This window comes from Ranitomeya imitator, chromosome 6, assembly GCF_032444005.1.
Source record: "Ranitomeya imitator isolate aRanImi1 chromosome 6, aRanImi1.pri, whole genome shotgun sequence".
Lineage (NCBI taxonomy): Eukaryota > Metazoa > Chordata > Amphibia > Anura > Dendrobatidae > Ranitomeya > Ranitomeya imitator.
The window spans coordinates 61554008-61569327 of record NC_091287.1 but is presented as its reverse complement, the minus strand read 5'-3'; the positions used below and the strand labels follow the sequence as shown (position 1 = coordinate 61569327).

The 15320-nt window shown below is 41.6% G+C and overlaps 1 protein-coding gene across 4 annotated transcripts in view; it reads right to left on the bottom strand.

The window, feature by feature from the left end:
- The window catches only part of DIP2C (disco interacting protein 2 homolog C), a 492724-nt gene that overhangs the window by 16895 nt on the left and 460509 nt on the right, over positions 1-15320 (bottom strand). For all 4 annotated transcript variants that reach the window (XM_069729709.1, XM_069729707.1, XM_069729706.1 and 1 more), the window contains one exon: positions 2613-2674. In XM_069729709.1, the coding sequence (XP_069585810.1) occupies positions 2613-2674 (62 nt within the window). The remainder of the gene's footprint in view (positions 1-2612; positions 2675-15320) is intronic.

The window sequence follows — 15320 nt, the reverse complement described above, 5'->3', positions numbered from 1 at the left end:
TTTTTTATTACTGATCAGTATTGTAGTATTCAGTCACTATGTGGTGGTAATATGTGGTCTGGAAATGGTGTTGTGGTATTTGTCCCTTGTATGTAGTATTATTCGGTCACTATGTGGCCTGGTGATGGTGTGGTGGTATTAAGTCACAGGTTTGGCATGTGGGGGTGACACCATTAGACCCAGTTTAAGTTCTACAAAACAGGAAAACCATTTTTGGTAACCTTTGTGTCTATTGAGCCGGGGGAGGGGTGGGGGGGGGGCGCCAAACTCGGGAACAGCCCCGGGCGGCAAAAGCTCTAGCTACGCCTCTGCCAGAAATGTTATATTGTTTGGAGGCTGAAGATACCGACATACCAGAAAATACACACATTCTGTACAGTTCATAATCCATTTTTTAAAAAACCCCACAGTTTTTGTATTTAAAAGAAATATGGGATTCTATGATCGAGTGACGTAATAACGAATGAAAAGAGGATATCTGTATGAGAAAGCCACAGCATTAGCAATAAATAGCAAACACATGTTTCTAATACTTTACTGCGGTCAGCCCACATACCACGTTCTAATAGTGATCCACTGCTACTACTGAGCGGCCAAGAAAACATATCCACTACCGGGAGGTGAGGATTATGCTGGGTATTTAGAATATGTTTCAAGCAGCAAAAAAACAGCAAAACTGGATGTGAAATGTGCATAGAATGTTCTTGGCGACTGAGGAGCAATTGTGGGTAAATTGCTTGCGTTTCACAACACTGGCCATGCTCGGTACATTCTGTATCCATAATTACACATGTCAGAGTCCTGCGCTGTAGTGCGGTCAGTACGACTATGTGTTCTCTGTGCCGGCCTCTATGGTGTTAACCAAATGCACCCTAAACCACTATATACCAGAACTCATCAGAAGTGAACTGGTGAAAATAAACCCACAGAGAAGCTGTAGGAACCAAAGCAGCAGGTACGGATGAAGAAACTGAGGGCCAACTAAGTGCATTCATTAGTCATTTATTCTGTATTCCTATTCCACAGTAAGAGCCAAAGAGAGGTCAATGGGTTACTTCTAGGTGCATGCAACCCACAGCTTCCACTATGCTGATTTTAATGAATTTTCACCTAGCCACCGGATAAGTAATAACTGTACCTTAATAACTGTAATAATCCTGTAATCTACAGGATAGGTAAAAGACAGAGGCGGACATATCATTAGTGGATGCACAGAGGGTCCAAGAGGTAAAGGGGCCACTGTCACCTCCAAAGCAGGTGGAATTGTGCATTATGATGAGCACTTGGGCTGTAAAGGGCCCATATACTGTTCTTGCCCAGAGGTCCTCTTCTGTCTGTGTCCACCAGTGATAAAAGATATCTGATTACTCTGGATTTGGGGCCCTAAGTGATCACAAGATGGTGGTGCCATGCTTCCTGTCTTAATGGAGCAGTGCATGCTCAATTCCAAGTCTATCTGGCTTATGAAGACAGATCCATTCAAAAAGGTGCACGGACCCTCTGCTGACATGATGGATGGGGGACACGTTCTGGCTAAATGTATCCTACTGCCTTCTGGAGATAAGGAGGAACTTTTACAAGCTATACTTCACTAGCTGCAATCTGGAGCAGGGTCCCAGGTCACAAATGTTCCTGCAATATAAGGTATTTCTGCAGAAAGCAGGTAATGATTAGTGCACAAGGAAAGCAAGGAGCTAAGAAACATTTGCAACAGAACAAGGAAATAATGAGACACAAGGGCAGACACAGTGCACAGTATTCAGAGCAGTCAGTGGGAAATGGGTCTCTGAAGCAATTACAGATGGCAATACACGTCGGGTAGATCTGCTCTAAATAGTGACATATTTAACAATTTGGTTCCCAGAATTGCAGCGAGCCCATAAAGTACTTCCTTTAATTATGCATAGGATAAAATTGCTGCAGTAAAGTAATGAGTATAACGGAGCCCCGAGCAAGAAAGTACATACGGAAAGTAAGATCCTTTATAGAAAATGCATCCCGTACTGCACAGAGCATATCTAATCCATAGAATAGCATAGCAGCTCCAATCTAGAAACTGGGCACATGGCATTACATAGTGCATATGGTTCCTTGGGTTTTCCCATCAATGAAATGGCCACCGATCAGGATAATGGGGGCGTCGTAGTCAGTTTTGTCAAGAATGGAATGAAAGAGTTAAACACATAATCATCAATGCAAAGTATGGAAACAGATTGGTTAGTAAGGGCGTCAATACTATTCCATTTCAAGTCTTTTCTTCTCAGTCCTGATCTCAGCACACCGTTACATGAGACCCAGGGGTCCGACCCTAACAATTAGTCATTTATGGTATTTACAGATTTCAATTCTGGTTAATAGTTGCCAACTTTCCTTGTTACTTAAAACCCCAATTTCTATAAAATAGTGGCCAAAACAAATGGTTTTTAGTTTATTGTAATTGCAGCCCAGTAAGTATTTTTGTGGTAGAGTTCAGCTCCTGTTTACAGTTGATTGTATTCTGTCAATGGAGTTGAAGAGGGGCTGATGTGTTGAAATTCGAGAACAAACATGACAAAATAATCTGAATATAGCTCCGCGCTAAGGAGGATATTTTTAGGAAAGCTGCTACTTACCTATCATGCCGTAATGCTCTCATATCCACATACACAGTTGTTGGATCTGGTCCGGATGTTCCCTGCAATACAGTGAGTGATAATAAATATACAAAGTGCACGAGAAAACTGTAATAACATAATCGCTAGTGATGAGCAAACGTGCTCGGATTAAGTCTTATCTAAGCATGCTCGGGTGCTAATGCTTCGCGTGCTCAAAAAATATCATCAAGTCTCCGCGGCTGCATGTCTCATGGCTGTTAGACAGCAGCAACACATGCAGGGATTGTCTAACAAACAGGATATCCCTGAATATGTTGTGGCTGTCTAACAGCCACGAGACATGCAGGTGCAGGGACTCAAACATATTATTCCAGCATGCTGAAGACACTCGGTTAGCACCCGAGCATGATGAGATAACACCTTATTCCAGCATGTTCACTCATCACTACTAATCGCCTATAAAAGGAAAACGTTCATCGAAAAACAAAAAAGAGCCTCATGTGCAATAATCCCTATTCAAAAATATATTTTTGTTATTTACAAATACAAAAATCTTCATAATCCAATCTCAAAGTATGAAATCTGTTTCTCCTACATTCCAGCAAAAGTATTCCTTAAGGTTTTTACGATAGTGTGATAGTGTGGCAACGTCTTAAAGGCTGAAGTCATTAATTGTCAGCTGGCATTCCTAGTATGTTATGTAACTAAGAAAAAGCCAAAACAACAACAAGAAAGAAAAAAAAAACATTTATAAGAGTTTCACTGAATTTCATGAAACGATTAGAGCCTAGGGTCTCATCCACATGTCAGGGTTGTTTTTTGTGACACATTATATTCTAGGAGGCGTCTCACAAAGCATTTTTTTTTTTTTTGTGAGATTTGTTCTGTGTAAAAAAGACAGAAACATTTCCTGGTCTGGTCTGATTTGTAACCCAAACTCATTCATTCAAGCGAATGAGTCCATAAAAAATAAAAAAATGGACAACATTGACAGGTCACTAGGAAATTGCGTGAGCATTTTTTTCATGATATTCTCCATACGATGGAATCCGTTCATAATATCAAGACTGTAATTACTACATGTTATATTCAGGACAGTAAATCATTTAATTATATATTTGATTTACCATCGTATTTATTCAATTGCACTTTGCCAATAGACTTATTCTGAAAATTTGCATCATGCCTGTTACTATTTATACTTGCTCACCAGCTATAAATGTCTTGTGCCGTCTATAGTTTATTAATTTTTAATCTATCTCTCAGTAAAATGTAATTTTCTTCATACATTCTATGTGCCTGGCACTTATTCTTTATAGGTTTTGTTTAAATCTGTATGTGCATTTTGGCCTATTTACCCTATGCTCTAGGTGTTTTATATACCTAGGTTTTTGCATTTATTAACAACCAAACTTTAGTCCCTAGGAAAAATACTACTGAAGTTACCAACACAACTGGGAATATAGGAATTATAATCTGTACTTGACTAAATATTCGTTTAATATTTAAAAAAAAAAACAGCATTTCACAATAATGAAAAAGTTCATGTGTCTGACAGACAGCAGTAACAGGATGGGGATACATTTCTGGAATATTCAAATCATAGTACTAGAAATCCTCTTTGAAGATCACACTGCCCAACCCTAAATGTCACATTTACACATTATAATAATAATAATTTTTTATTTATATAGCGCCAACATATTCCGCAGCGTTTTACAGTTTGCACACAATCATCGCTGTCCCCGTTGGGGCTCACAATCTAAACTCCCTTTCAGTATGTGTTTGGAATGTGGGAGGAAACCGGAGAACCCGGAGGAAACCCACGTAAACACGGGGAGATACAAACTCCTTGCAGATGTTGTCCTTGGTGGGATTTGAACCCAGGACCCCAGCGCTGCAAGGCTGCGCCACCGAGCTTCCCACATGCTTAAAAGCTATGGATAAGTCTGACTTAGGCTTATTGGTAAACGTACAAACTTCTTGCACTGTGCAACTAACCGATGAAACAAGAACCACTTACCATAAATAGCTCAACACAATTAATATAACAAATAGTCTCTCCAAATTCAACACAAAATGCCAATTTTAAGGACTACTGCAGCTTCAGAGTTATTTAACCCCTTTCAAAACCAGCACCTTCAACACTTAAGGTGTTCAAATACCCTTGTGACTTCAAAAGACCTATAACAAGTTTTGGTGGCAGCAAACACTGAGGTTTAAGCTTGCACGGTAAAAAGTATACAAAAAAAAATCTGCATTCTCAAACTCAAAGACGTACATTACATCACAAAAGTTACCTAAAAACCATAAAAACAAGACACCGAATTTTGTTCTGTGGAGTGATTAAACAAAACTGGAACGACGTTATGTCTGGAGGAGGAAGAATGAAGCATATGCTGAAAAGAACACCCTGCCTACAGTGGATCATGGTGGTGGGTCAGTGATGTTCTGGGATTATTTTACTTCTTTTGGCACAGGAAATCTGAAGGTATGGAGGGGAAAATGGATTCAATCAAGTATCAGAAAATTACGTGAAAAAACATCATGTCTTTTGTGATGAAGCTGGGCATCATTGGACCTTCCAACAGGACACTGATCCCAAACATACTGCAAAGTGCACCAAAGCTTGGTTTCAGAAGAAGTTCTGAAAAATTCTCGAATGGATGTCACAGCCACCTGATTTGAACCCCCCAAAAAGGCAGTTGCAGCACGTAATTTTAGTCAAGAATATTAGTGACCTCAAGGCAATGGCTCATGAAGAATGAGATATGATTCCTCAGGAATGCAGACAGAAGCTAGTTTTTGGCTATGCATCACATTTGCTACAGGTCATAAGAGCCAAAGGTGCTCTACTAATTCCAGGAGATGCTTTTGAAGGGGGGATTGAATAATTCTGAGACTGCAGTAGTTATTAAAATGGCTTTCTGTATTGAATTTGTTACATTAATTTACTTTTAGTTGAGCTATTTATTTTTAACTTTGGTTATTTGCAAACAGCAGAAAGTTTATAAACTTTGCTAATTAACTTAATTTGCATTGGAGGTTGAGAAGGGGCTTATGCAGATGTTTGTGCTTAGCTTTGCATTTAGGAAGCAAATGTACAAAAAAATCCATAGATAGACTTTTATGAAAGAGTGAGGACTGGTGACTTGCTCTTGTTGGGAGATCTATCTGCTTATGACTACTCCAAGACTTTTGAGGTAGTATTACTATGCTTGAGAGTGAGAAGGTTCTGACCCCGACCCAGTCCTCTGTAATAATAAGAGGTAGTTGCTTTATATGAATTAAATAGGACTTAAAGGGAACCTGTCAGCGCATACATGCTGCTCGATACACAGGCAACATGTATCAGACACTGGCAGTATATGTATAGTGCGAGACCCGTCAATCCAGGCCAGCGGGCGTGGAAAGTCACCATAGACCCATCTGTCCAACTTGTCTCTAGTGGGGCTTGGTCCCCAGAAGCTATTAAATTATGTTTTTCAACGAAACGCCACAGTGTTTTAGAGTCAAACATACCTGGCTGATGTCATACAGCCAGTGTCTGATACATGCTGCCTGTGAATCAGACAACAGGTATCAGCAATCAGGTTCCATTTCAAGATGTCCAGAGAAAATAAGCGATCACCTAGTCATAGGCTAGATCAGGGGTGGGCAATTAATTTTGCCATGGGGCCGCATGAGAAAGTGGGATGGTTTTAGAGGGCCGAACTAATATAATTACCGTATTTTTCGGACTATAAGATGCACCGGACCATAAGGCGCACCCCAAATTTGGGGTGAAAATTGCAGAAAAAAAGATTTTTTATAAGATGGGGGTCCGTCTTATTGTCCGAATTTACAGTATCTTTCGGTAAGATTCTTACCTGAGGGCTGGCGGTGGCAGAGCAGGGTCACAGGAGGCATGGTGTCAGCAGAGGTGGGGTGATGCGGTGTGGCGTGCACCTGAGCAGGGTCCCTTCCTGCTTAGGCGGGCGACACCACGGCCTGGTGTCCATGGGGGGGTTGCAGCAGTGGTGATGCGGCGGCAGAGGTGCGGTATGGCGTGCGCAGGGTCCCTTCCACCGGTGAGGTGACGCAGCGGCCCGGAATGCAATGTGAGCAGCAGAGCCGGGTTGAAAATCAGTGGCAGCGGCCATCTTCTCGAGGTCGCACGTGCGCAGATGGAGTGCTCTGCTTCACGGGGCTTCAGGAAAATGGCCACGGCAGGCCGCGCGTGCGCAGATGGAGATCACGGCGGCCATTTTCCTAAAGCCGAGAACTAAATCTGCAAACTCGGCTTCAGGAAAATGGCCGCCGCGATCTCCATCTGCGCACATGCGGCCTCCCGCGGCCATTTTCCTGAAGCCCCGTGAAGCAGAGCACTCCATCTGCGCACACGCGGCCTCGGGAAGATGGCCGCCGCCACCGATAAACAGGTAATCAACCTGGCCTTCAATCCAGCCGCCAGCGGTCCTCCTCAGAAGCTGGCGGCTGGCCGAGCGGTGCAGGGGGCGGCTGTCAGGAGTGACATCTAGCTGGCGGGCCGCATAAAATCATCAGGCAGGCCGGATGCGGCCCACGGGCCGCATCTTGCCCAGGTCTGGGCTAGATGATAGCTTATTTTTTGTTGGTGGTCCGACTGATCTGTCCCACACCGATTGGCAGAACCGGGAATTTTCTGTCGGGGCCTTTTATCACTGTTCGAATGGAGCATCACGTCAGATGCCCAAACACCGTTCCGTGGAGCTGCCGAAAAAAAAAAAAAAAAAAGGGCTGCGAATGCGAGCCCCAACGGGAATTAAGGAGGGGTGATTGAGAATTCACTGTGACTCTATTCTAGTAGAAGTGCCCAGTTCTGCAGCCCATAAATTACCACCCATCCTGTGTATAAGAGATAACTTGTCTGCACCAGAAATCCTATTGAAATGTGAAAGCATCTATAGCTTCTACAGCACCCATTGTTTGTGGAAGGCACCACATTGTATACGGATGGGAGCATGACACAATGTTTTGGTGGAGATGGGTATGACGTACTAGATGTCATACTACAGGCTCTACATAGTATCAAACTCATTTAAAAAGGGTTTTCGGTTCTTTTACAACCAAGGCCCAACTTAAAACCCATCGAAGGCTCAACCTACACTTTCAACCATAAAGAGCGGGCTGCTTTTGGACAAAGAAGAATCCACCTGTATAAGACGTTGTGTTCCCAAACCCTGACTGTAATTGTAAAGGTTCATCCAATCATTGAGCTTACGTTCTGGCATATTTGTATATCTGAAAACAAGTAAATTTGAAATATTTTCCAATTATTCATACACTTTATCCACACAAAAAAAAAAAATACTGCTATAAAGAACAATGACACCTGCAGAAATAGTAGCAGGGCATTTTTTTGGGACGTTGTAATATACAGCCTACCATACCCAGGAAAGGTTAATAGACTACAAGGCAAACATGATGGCTTCCGGAGAGTATGGAGAGCAAAAAAAGTTACTTTCTGTAAAAAAAAAAAAAAAAACCCAAACAAAAGGAATCTGTTGGCAGTTTATTTTGCTATTTAATCTCAAAGCAGTTTAATGCTGAGAGCCTGATTCCAGGGACGTGTCACTTACTAGGCTGTGCGCTACAGTTTCAGTACAATCTGTGTTTTATCAGCAGAAGATTATCACTGCATGACTAGGTCTCACATGCACAGCAGTCCAGGAAATCTGTAAAACCCCCGCCTCCACCACTGATTGGCAGCTTGCTGACAATGCACAGTGTACACAGGAAGTAAAAAGTATGAATCATGGACACAGATTATTTTCGACAAGAGGCATGTTTAATAAATGCTTAAAATGTCAAGCTGTGAGGTCAGATCACATAACAAGAGTCATCACACATAGCAGTAATTCCTTACAGTATTGACAATTATGGTTGATTTCATAACCAGTTTTCTAAGCAATCAGGATATGGGCCATTATGCGCCACATTACTGTACTATTCTGGAGTCGTGTCAGTGGTTGGGTTGTATAAGAAACAGATATTATTATACAACTTGATGGAAATTCTGCATGGAGAAAGTACGGAGTTCTGTGATGATGCATAAATCAGAGGAGGCCTTGGGGGTTCTGCTAAAGACATCAACCTAATATACGATGCCTAAAACAATCATTATAAAGTCACCATTATAGGTGACCTATAGCCAATGAGGCTTCTCAAAACTCACCAACTAGCTGCTGTGATGAGAATTATATCTCTGTTTTGGCCAGATCAGAAATTTGAGTTGCTCATTGCTCCCCAAGGTGACACTATATGTGTCTGCTGGAGGGGAAATTAACTTTCCCCAATCAGATGATTGCTATGGGAATATGTGGTTACCGCAGTATAGTTAGATAGTATAGATTTCCTTATATAGTACAGATTTTTTTTATAATTTTCTTTTATATTCGTTATTTTTATAATTTTTCTTTTTATTTCAAATGTTATGTAAACTTTTTTTTTCTTCAAGGACGTGACAATTCTGCTGCAGATCAGCAAGAAACCCACGGCAAAATCCCCAATAATTCGGGTCTTTTCACCAATTTTGACTTTCTCCTTGAACTTAGGCTTGTTTCACATTTGCATTCAGGAGGGTTGCGGATGGCAGCGTACTTCCTCCCTTCTTCCTCCCTGAAGCTCCGCCCATGCTCCGCCTATCTCTGTATACGTCCTGCGTACCTATCTTTAACATTGGGTACGCAGGGACGTGCGTTGGATGTGGATGCGTCTGCATGCGGCGATTTGACGTGTGCAGCGACCACACGGAAACGCAAAAATTTTGCTGGTCATGACTGTTGGACCAACAGCGAAACACAGGGGTGTGGGAACAGTTTGGGATTCAACAGGTGGGTAATTGTTTATTTTAGAAAACACTGTAATCTAGTGAAAATCTTATTATTAATTCCTGGGAAACCCTGTTACTAATATCCTAATATTTTACATCTATAGATCCTACACAGAGTGTTTGTGTCTCCAGCATTTTAATCAGGAATATTTACAAAGTTGGTAACTTAGACGCATAAAAGTTCTACTTTGTGATTGAAGTTAACCCTCCTATGAGGCTTGAGGAACCTACTGTATATCAGACCGATATCCAAAAATGCACAACTGTAACACATATGTCTCTTTATAGGGGGTTGGCCCACCATAAAAACATGTCAACTGTCCACAGGATAGGTGGCAAGTTGTGATCGCTAGGGATTCAATGGCTGGAGCCCCCCACCAATCCCGAGAACCATCTCTCTAATCATAAGCCCATTCTCAGGATTAGTGGAGACCCCTGTGATCAGACCCTACCAGCTAACAGCAACTTCTTGCCAATTCCGCCGATACATTATATGTTTTTATGGTCGAGGTCAACAATTTTAATCTGCTTTTAATCCATTGCTATCTGCCCAGTTCATATTCGGCTTCTACTTAAACATATAGAAAGCTCAGAAGCTTTTGACTGGAAGCCAATTACGCTCCATTATAGGAAGGTTATAGATAGATGGGTTTTTAGGGAATATAAAAATCCCATACCTGTTCAGCCAGTTTCCCCAGCCTGTGTGGCTATATCAGCAAGGATTGCAAAGGGGTGAGTGAAGGTACAGTAAGGAACAGGTGAAGAAAATTAAAGGTAGGAGGTAACGTACAAAAGTCAAAACAGATATAAGAACACAGGGATGTAAGGAAAATGCCAGAAGCGGGGAGTAAAACAAAACAAAAAAACAAAAACAAATGTCAAATATAGAAACTTTATCAAATGAAACAAAAACAGTTAAAATAACAAAAGAAAATAATCTGTTAAAAGTTTACACAACTAAAAGATGAGATGTCTACAAGTTTAGTAGAGACAGTTATGAACAGTTGACGACAAAGCAGCATTTAATGACGGACAACGTACCTGAGATTAGAGACCGGGCAGCAGTGTCATATTTATTATGTGTGATGATATAACTCGAAACAAGGCAAAAAGTTACTAAATCCCAGGTGCTTCATATATGTGGACCCTGCTAATGTTCCCTACATTAAACACTGCAAACTGAACTCATAATACACAAATGTAACCGTGCCAAAGATTAGGGTAAAACCTGGAATTTTTCACATTTACTGGAATAGAAGCATCAAAGAGTTGTGTAAATTGTAGGAAATTCTACCTTGGAGAGACACTTTTAGCTCTACCGCAAAAAAAAAGAAGAAAAAAACATGTCTGTAGGATGCTATTTACACTGCTAGTACCTCCTAAAGGGGGGGTACATGTGGCATTTTGTGCACACAATAAAGATAGAATGATGCTGAAAGTTAACACTTCACAGAACAAAAGCCACAGAACTTGTATAGTGGGGTGTTGAGTTACATTTTTCTTCATCGGGATATCTTGCTGCACCATGGTATTCACTCTTGAACTGGCCCACAGGAGAACTGGTAAATCCCCCGGTAGGCCCATGTGCACAAGTGACGCACCCATTTCCCATTTGGCACAATACGATTAATTATCTGTGCACAGACTGAAGCAGCATCTCATCATTCATTTACCAAACTACCTCATTTATTATTGTGTAGAAGCAGAGGTAAATTTGCAAGTATCTTAATAGTGGGTCCCCAGAATCAATCTTAGAGGTGGGCCCCGGCACTCCAGTCCGGCACTGCTTTTCGCGTGTTCATTTTAAGAAATGCTAATTTTGTAGCCTTCACCTAAAGCTCATTTAGACAGCAGCTATTTTTTCCGACTTCCCTGTTCAGCTTGGCAAACAGTTTCTGTGTTTTCTATGGGAAGAGTGGAAAAGTCCAGGAGAACTTAAAGCTTGGACATTTTGCATTCAAACTGCCCAATCCTTCTCTCTGGCGACAGTAGGTCTTGCTGAAATTAGCAACTAGGCCAAACTTTAATCCAAAGAGTATGAGGACATTTTAATAAAAAGGAGGATATACTTCCCTGAGCTCTGTGTGGAAGGCAAGCCACAATAGGGGCTCACCGGCTATGTTATCAGTATTATCAGTGTAAGGAGGTAGTTTTTGGCTGAACAGCAGGCTACCTGACTTTCCCATACACGAAAGTCTGTCCTGACTTTCCCATACACGAGCGCTCTGCTGCTGCCAGACATGTCCATCAGCGGCTTATGACCCCTGAATACAATAGGATCAGGCACTGAAATTCCAACTGCCCGGTCCTTCAGTTCCCTAACATTATATCAGGGCAGTGTCAGAAGGCCCATGCACATTAGTAAGCTGGGTCTTGTTGAAATCAGTGGGTTTGGCCAACTTTCACCTAATGTGTTTGGGGGTCTTAAGTATAGAACACAACTTATTAAAAAGGGGAAAGAGTTCACTCAATTTTTCAATTGATTTAAACATTTCCAGGAAATATCCGATTTGCAACTCGCCTACTAAAGTCAATGGGCTGTAAAAAACCTGATAGCACTCGGATGCTATCCATGTGTCATCTGAGTATTATGTTTTTTTCAGTTTGGGCTGGGTTCATGTTGTGTTGTAGGTCAGTGGCTCCGTCGAGACTTACGTCTGAAGCCTTGGAAAACTGGATTCGGACATTTGCGCTGACACGTCCATTCATTGTGTGCTCTGGCGGGCATAATTTTCGGCCATCTCTGCCTTTTTGGAGGTGGCATCCAAGACGTACACAAGCGCATCTTCGAGCCCACTTCAAACAAGCGTATATGGAGGAAAATAATATCCAAAAGAGAGCACAGTGACACCATCTCTATCATTACGGTCATCGGCACAGTCAGCGCAAATGTCCAAATCCGGGTTTCCGGGGCTTCAGGTGTAAGCACTGAAGGAGCCACTGACCAAAGGCTAAAACGCAAAGTGGACCGAGCCTAATGGGTAGGAGAAGTTTGGAATAATTATATATATATTTTTTGCTTACAAGAAAAACAGATTACATACTAATGGAAGCACAGACCAAAAATAATGGAAAATTGGATGCTTTTCTATCATACATGTGATTGGCGGTGAAGAACCATGCAGTTAGCATTTTGGCACTTTTGATTTAGAAATGATGACGTGCAAGAGCAATGCACTCGGGAGCATGCAGCAGGCCCTTTTGTACAACTCTCAGAGACCATACATTTTTCTCTTTTGGTAACACTGCCTGGCAATCTCACTGAAAAGGAGCAGACATCCAGATACCCGACATCAGGACTGGTGCCACGCTGACAGCAAATGAGTAGAAAGCATCATGGTACCAGACGCCAATTACAGCATGCTCTCTCTGTCAGTGGTATAAATCGGGTTTTTCTGAGAATATTTAGGTGGTTAAACTTTGAACTTGCAAGAAAAGTAAAATCTGCTCTGACGAAGTCACAGTTCCTCTAAGGACTCAGTAGAAATCGTATGAGCAATAGACACATGAAATACAAGTAAAGCTAAGGGAATGTAGAATCTTAAGCAATGATGACGCCCGCGCTCGTGAGGTTTCATATAAGTATTGATTCCCAAACTAGAGATCGTCTTCTGCCAACAACTCTGCTGATAATCTCACAGCTCTGAGTAAATAACATCAGCAAATGGCATTATGTTCCTAACGCTCGGCTACTAGAATACTAATGCAGATCTTGGACAAGACTTGTAAGGCTTCCAAATATTCTATGAAGTGTTAATGTTTATAGACAGAAAGAGAACTGGGAAATTATAGCTATGGTATAGGGCAAAACAGTAAAAATAAAAAAAAAGGCAGACAACGTGGGCAGCAAGCAACGGAGTGCGAAAATTGTGCTTGAACCACAAAATTACATTAGTTGCGGCTGGGTTCACATGTCCGATATTCAAAGTAAGAGAAAGGACCTCAATGTGTGGACAGACTGCGATTCTGCTGACCCGAACTCAGCTACTTCATAGACTTCTGTTGAGTCTGGGCCATGGTAGCCAGTTGTTAGTCAATTTCGTTGTCCCATGAACAACTTTTATTTTCTATTCACAGGATATGAGATTAACGTCTGATTATTGGGGGTCCCATTCAGAGCAATCGCGAGAATAGGGGGTCACTATGTGAGTAAAACATATGAATGCCCCTGCTTCATTCACTTCAAGAGTCTATGGGCGCAATAGCGCACATGTAACTATCGCTCTCAAACAGTGAATGGAGCAGTGGTCACTCCTACCCCTCCATCTACATGGGATCCTCATTCTCATGACATCTTGGGACCCCAGTGCATGGACCTTCAATGATCATACAGTTATTCCCTTACATAAAGATTAGGGGTCAAAGTGGAAAATCATGTGGTCAGGCAATACCACCGTAATCAAGAACTGGATTTCAATGAATACTTAAGGACTGCAGACCATAGTAAAACAAGTTCATGTTTGTTTTTAGCATGGAGCGTTTGGAATAGAATTCTTTTTAAGATATGCTTTTGTTTGGTGATATTTAAGGGAAAGAATAAAAAGTTATGCATTAGGTATGCCCATTAAGGTGTTAACCGAGTAAACTAGAACCATCCAGTATTTATTTGTGGCTTATGATGGTAATATTTGGGAATCTACGGTATTATCATGAAGGAGTTAAATAGCAGTCTTATTTGGACACTGCATATTATTTTGAGTGCTATATTTTGGTATTATCTGGCAGCGCCGCGCTCATGCATTATGGGCGACTCCTATACCTTACATTATGTAAAAAAACAATCTGAATTGTCCTGGTAAAGACTGCAGTTAAACAAGTATGGCAAGCAGTAGTAAAAGAGAAAGAAGGACTAAGAGCGGATTGGAATACCATAAAATTATACTATAAGGGGGGGAATCTATATATATATATAATTGTCTAAGGGTTTTTCCGTCTGTCTGTCTGGCGGCCTCGACCAATCAGCGACGGGCACAGCGACGATGAGGTCATAAAGGACGTAGAAATCCCACGTTTCTGATTCAGCGACGGGCACAGTATCGATGTAGATGTCATAATGGTTGCCATGGCGACGATGATGTCATAAAGGTTGCCTCGACCAATCAGCGACGGGCACAGTCTGCCGCGAATTCTGGAATTATCATTGTCCATATATTACAGGGACATGCATATTCTAGAATACCCGATGCATTAGAATCGGGCCACAATCTAGTATAATAAAAGCAGCCTGTAGAGGCAGAAAAACTAGTGTCTGACTTTTACAGGGTAAGAACTTTACTCCAGACAGATAAAGTCAAAATATTGTAATATCATATAAGCAAGATGTTTGAAGTCAGAACAAGACAGATGGTGAGCCGTACCCAAAGTAATAAACAGCTTGTGACATATAAATGCCCCCAATATCCTAAGCCCTGGGGAACGTACGTAATGACAACGCTGTCTACAAAGACCCTGCGTGTTTCATGACTATGTCCGCACCAGAAGGGATAATGTATACGTAAAACTTATAACAGATGCGCTACATCTAGAAATATAAATATCAGGCAAAGTCATTTCCAGGGTACATTCTGCTATAGAGGTGCGTCAAAGCCGTCTCGACACTTCCTGCGGAAGATGACAGGTTTCAGCCATTATTGTAATAAACGTTCTGGAATTCTATGGATCCGAGAATTTGAAGAGGAGAACTAATCTACTGTACATCGAGAGGATACAGAAAACGAGGATCTTTCCAAAAACCTACTCGATAACATTTGCTACTGTTTTACGATGGAGTAGAACACTGTTAGACATATTTTCGTCGGCCTTTTCCTATTTATCAATTTCTTGGAGTGAAGTTCTAATAGGTCAGAAGTTTATGATTTCACATGAGCCAATTT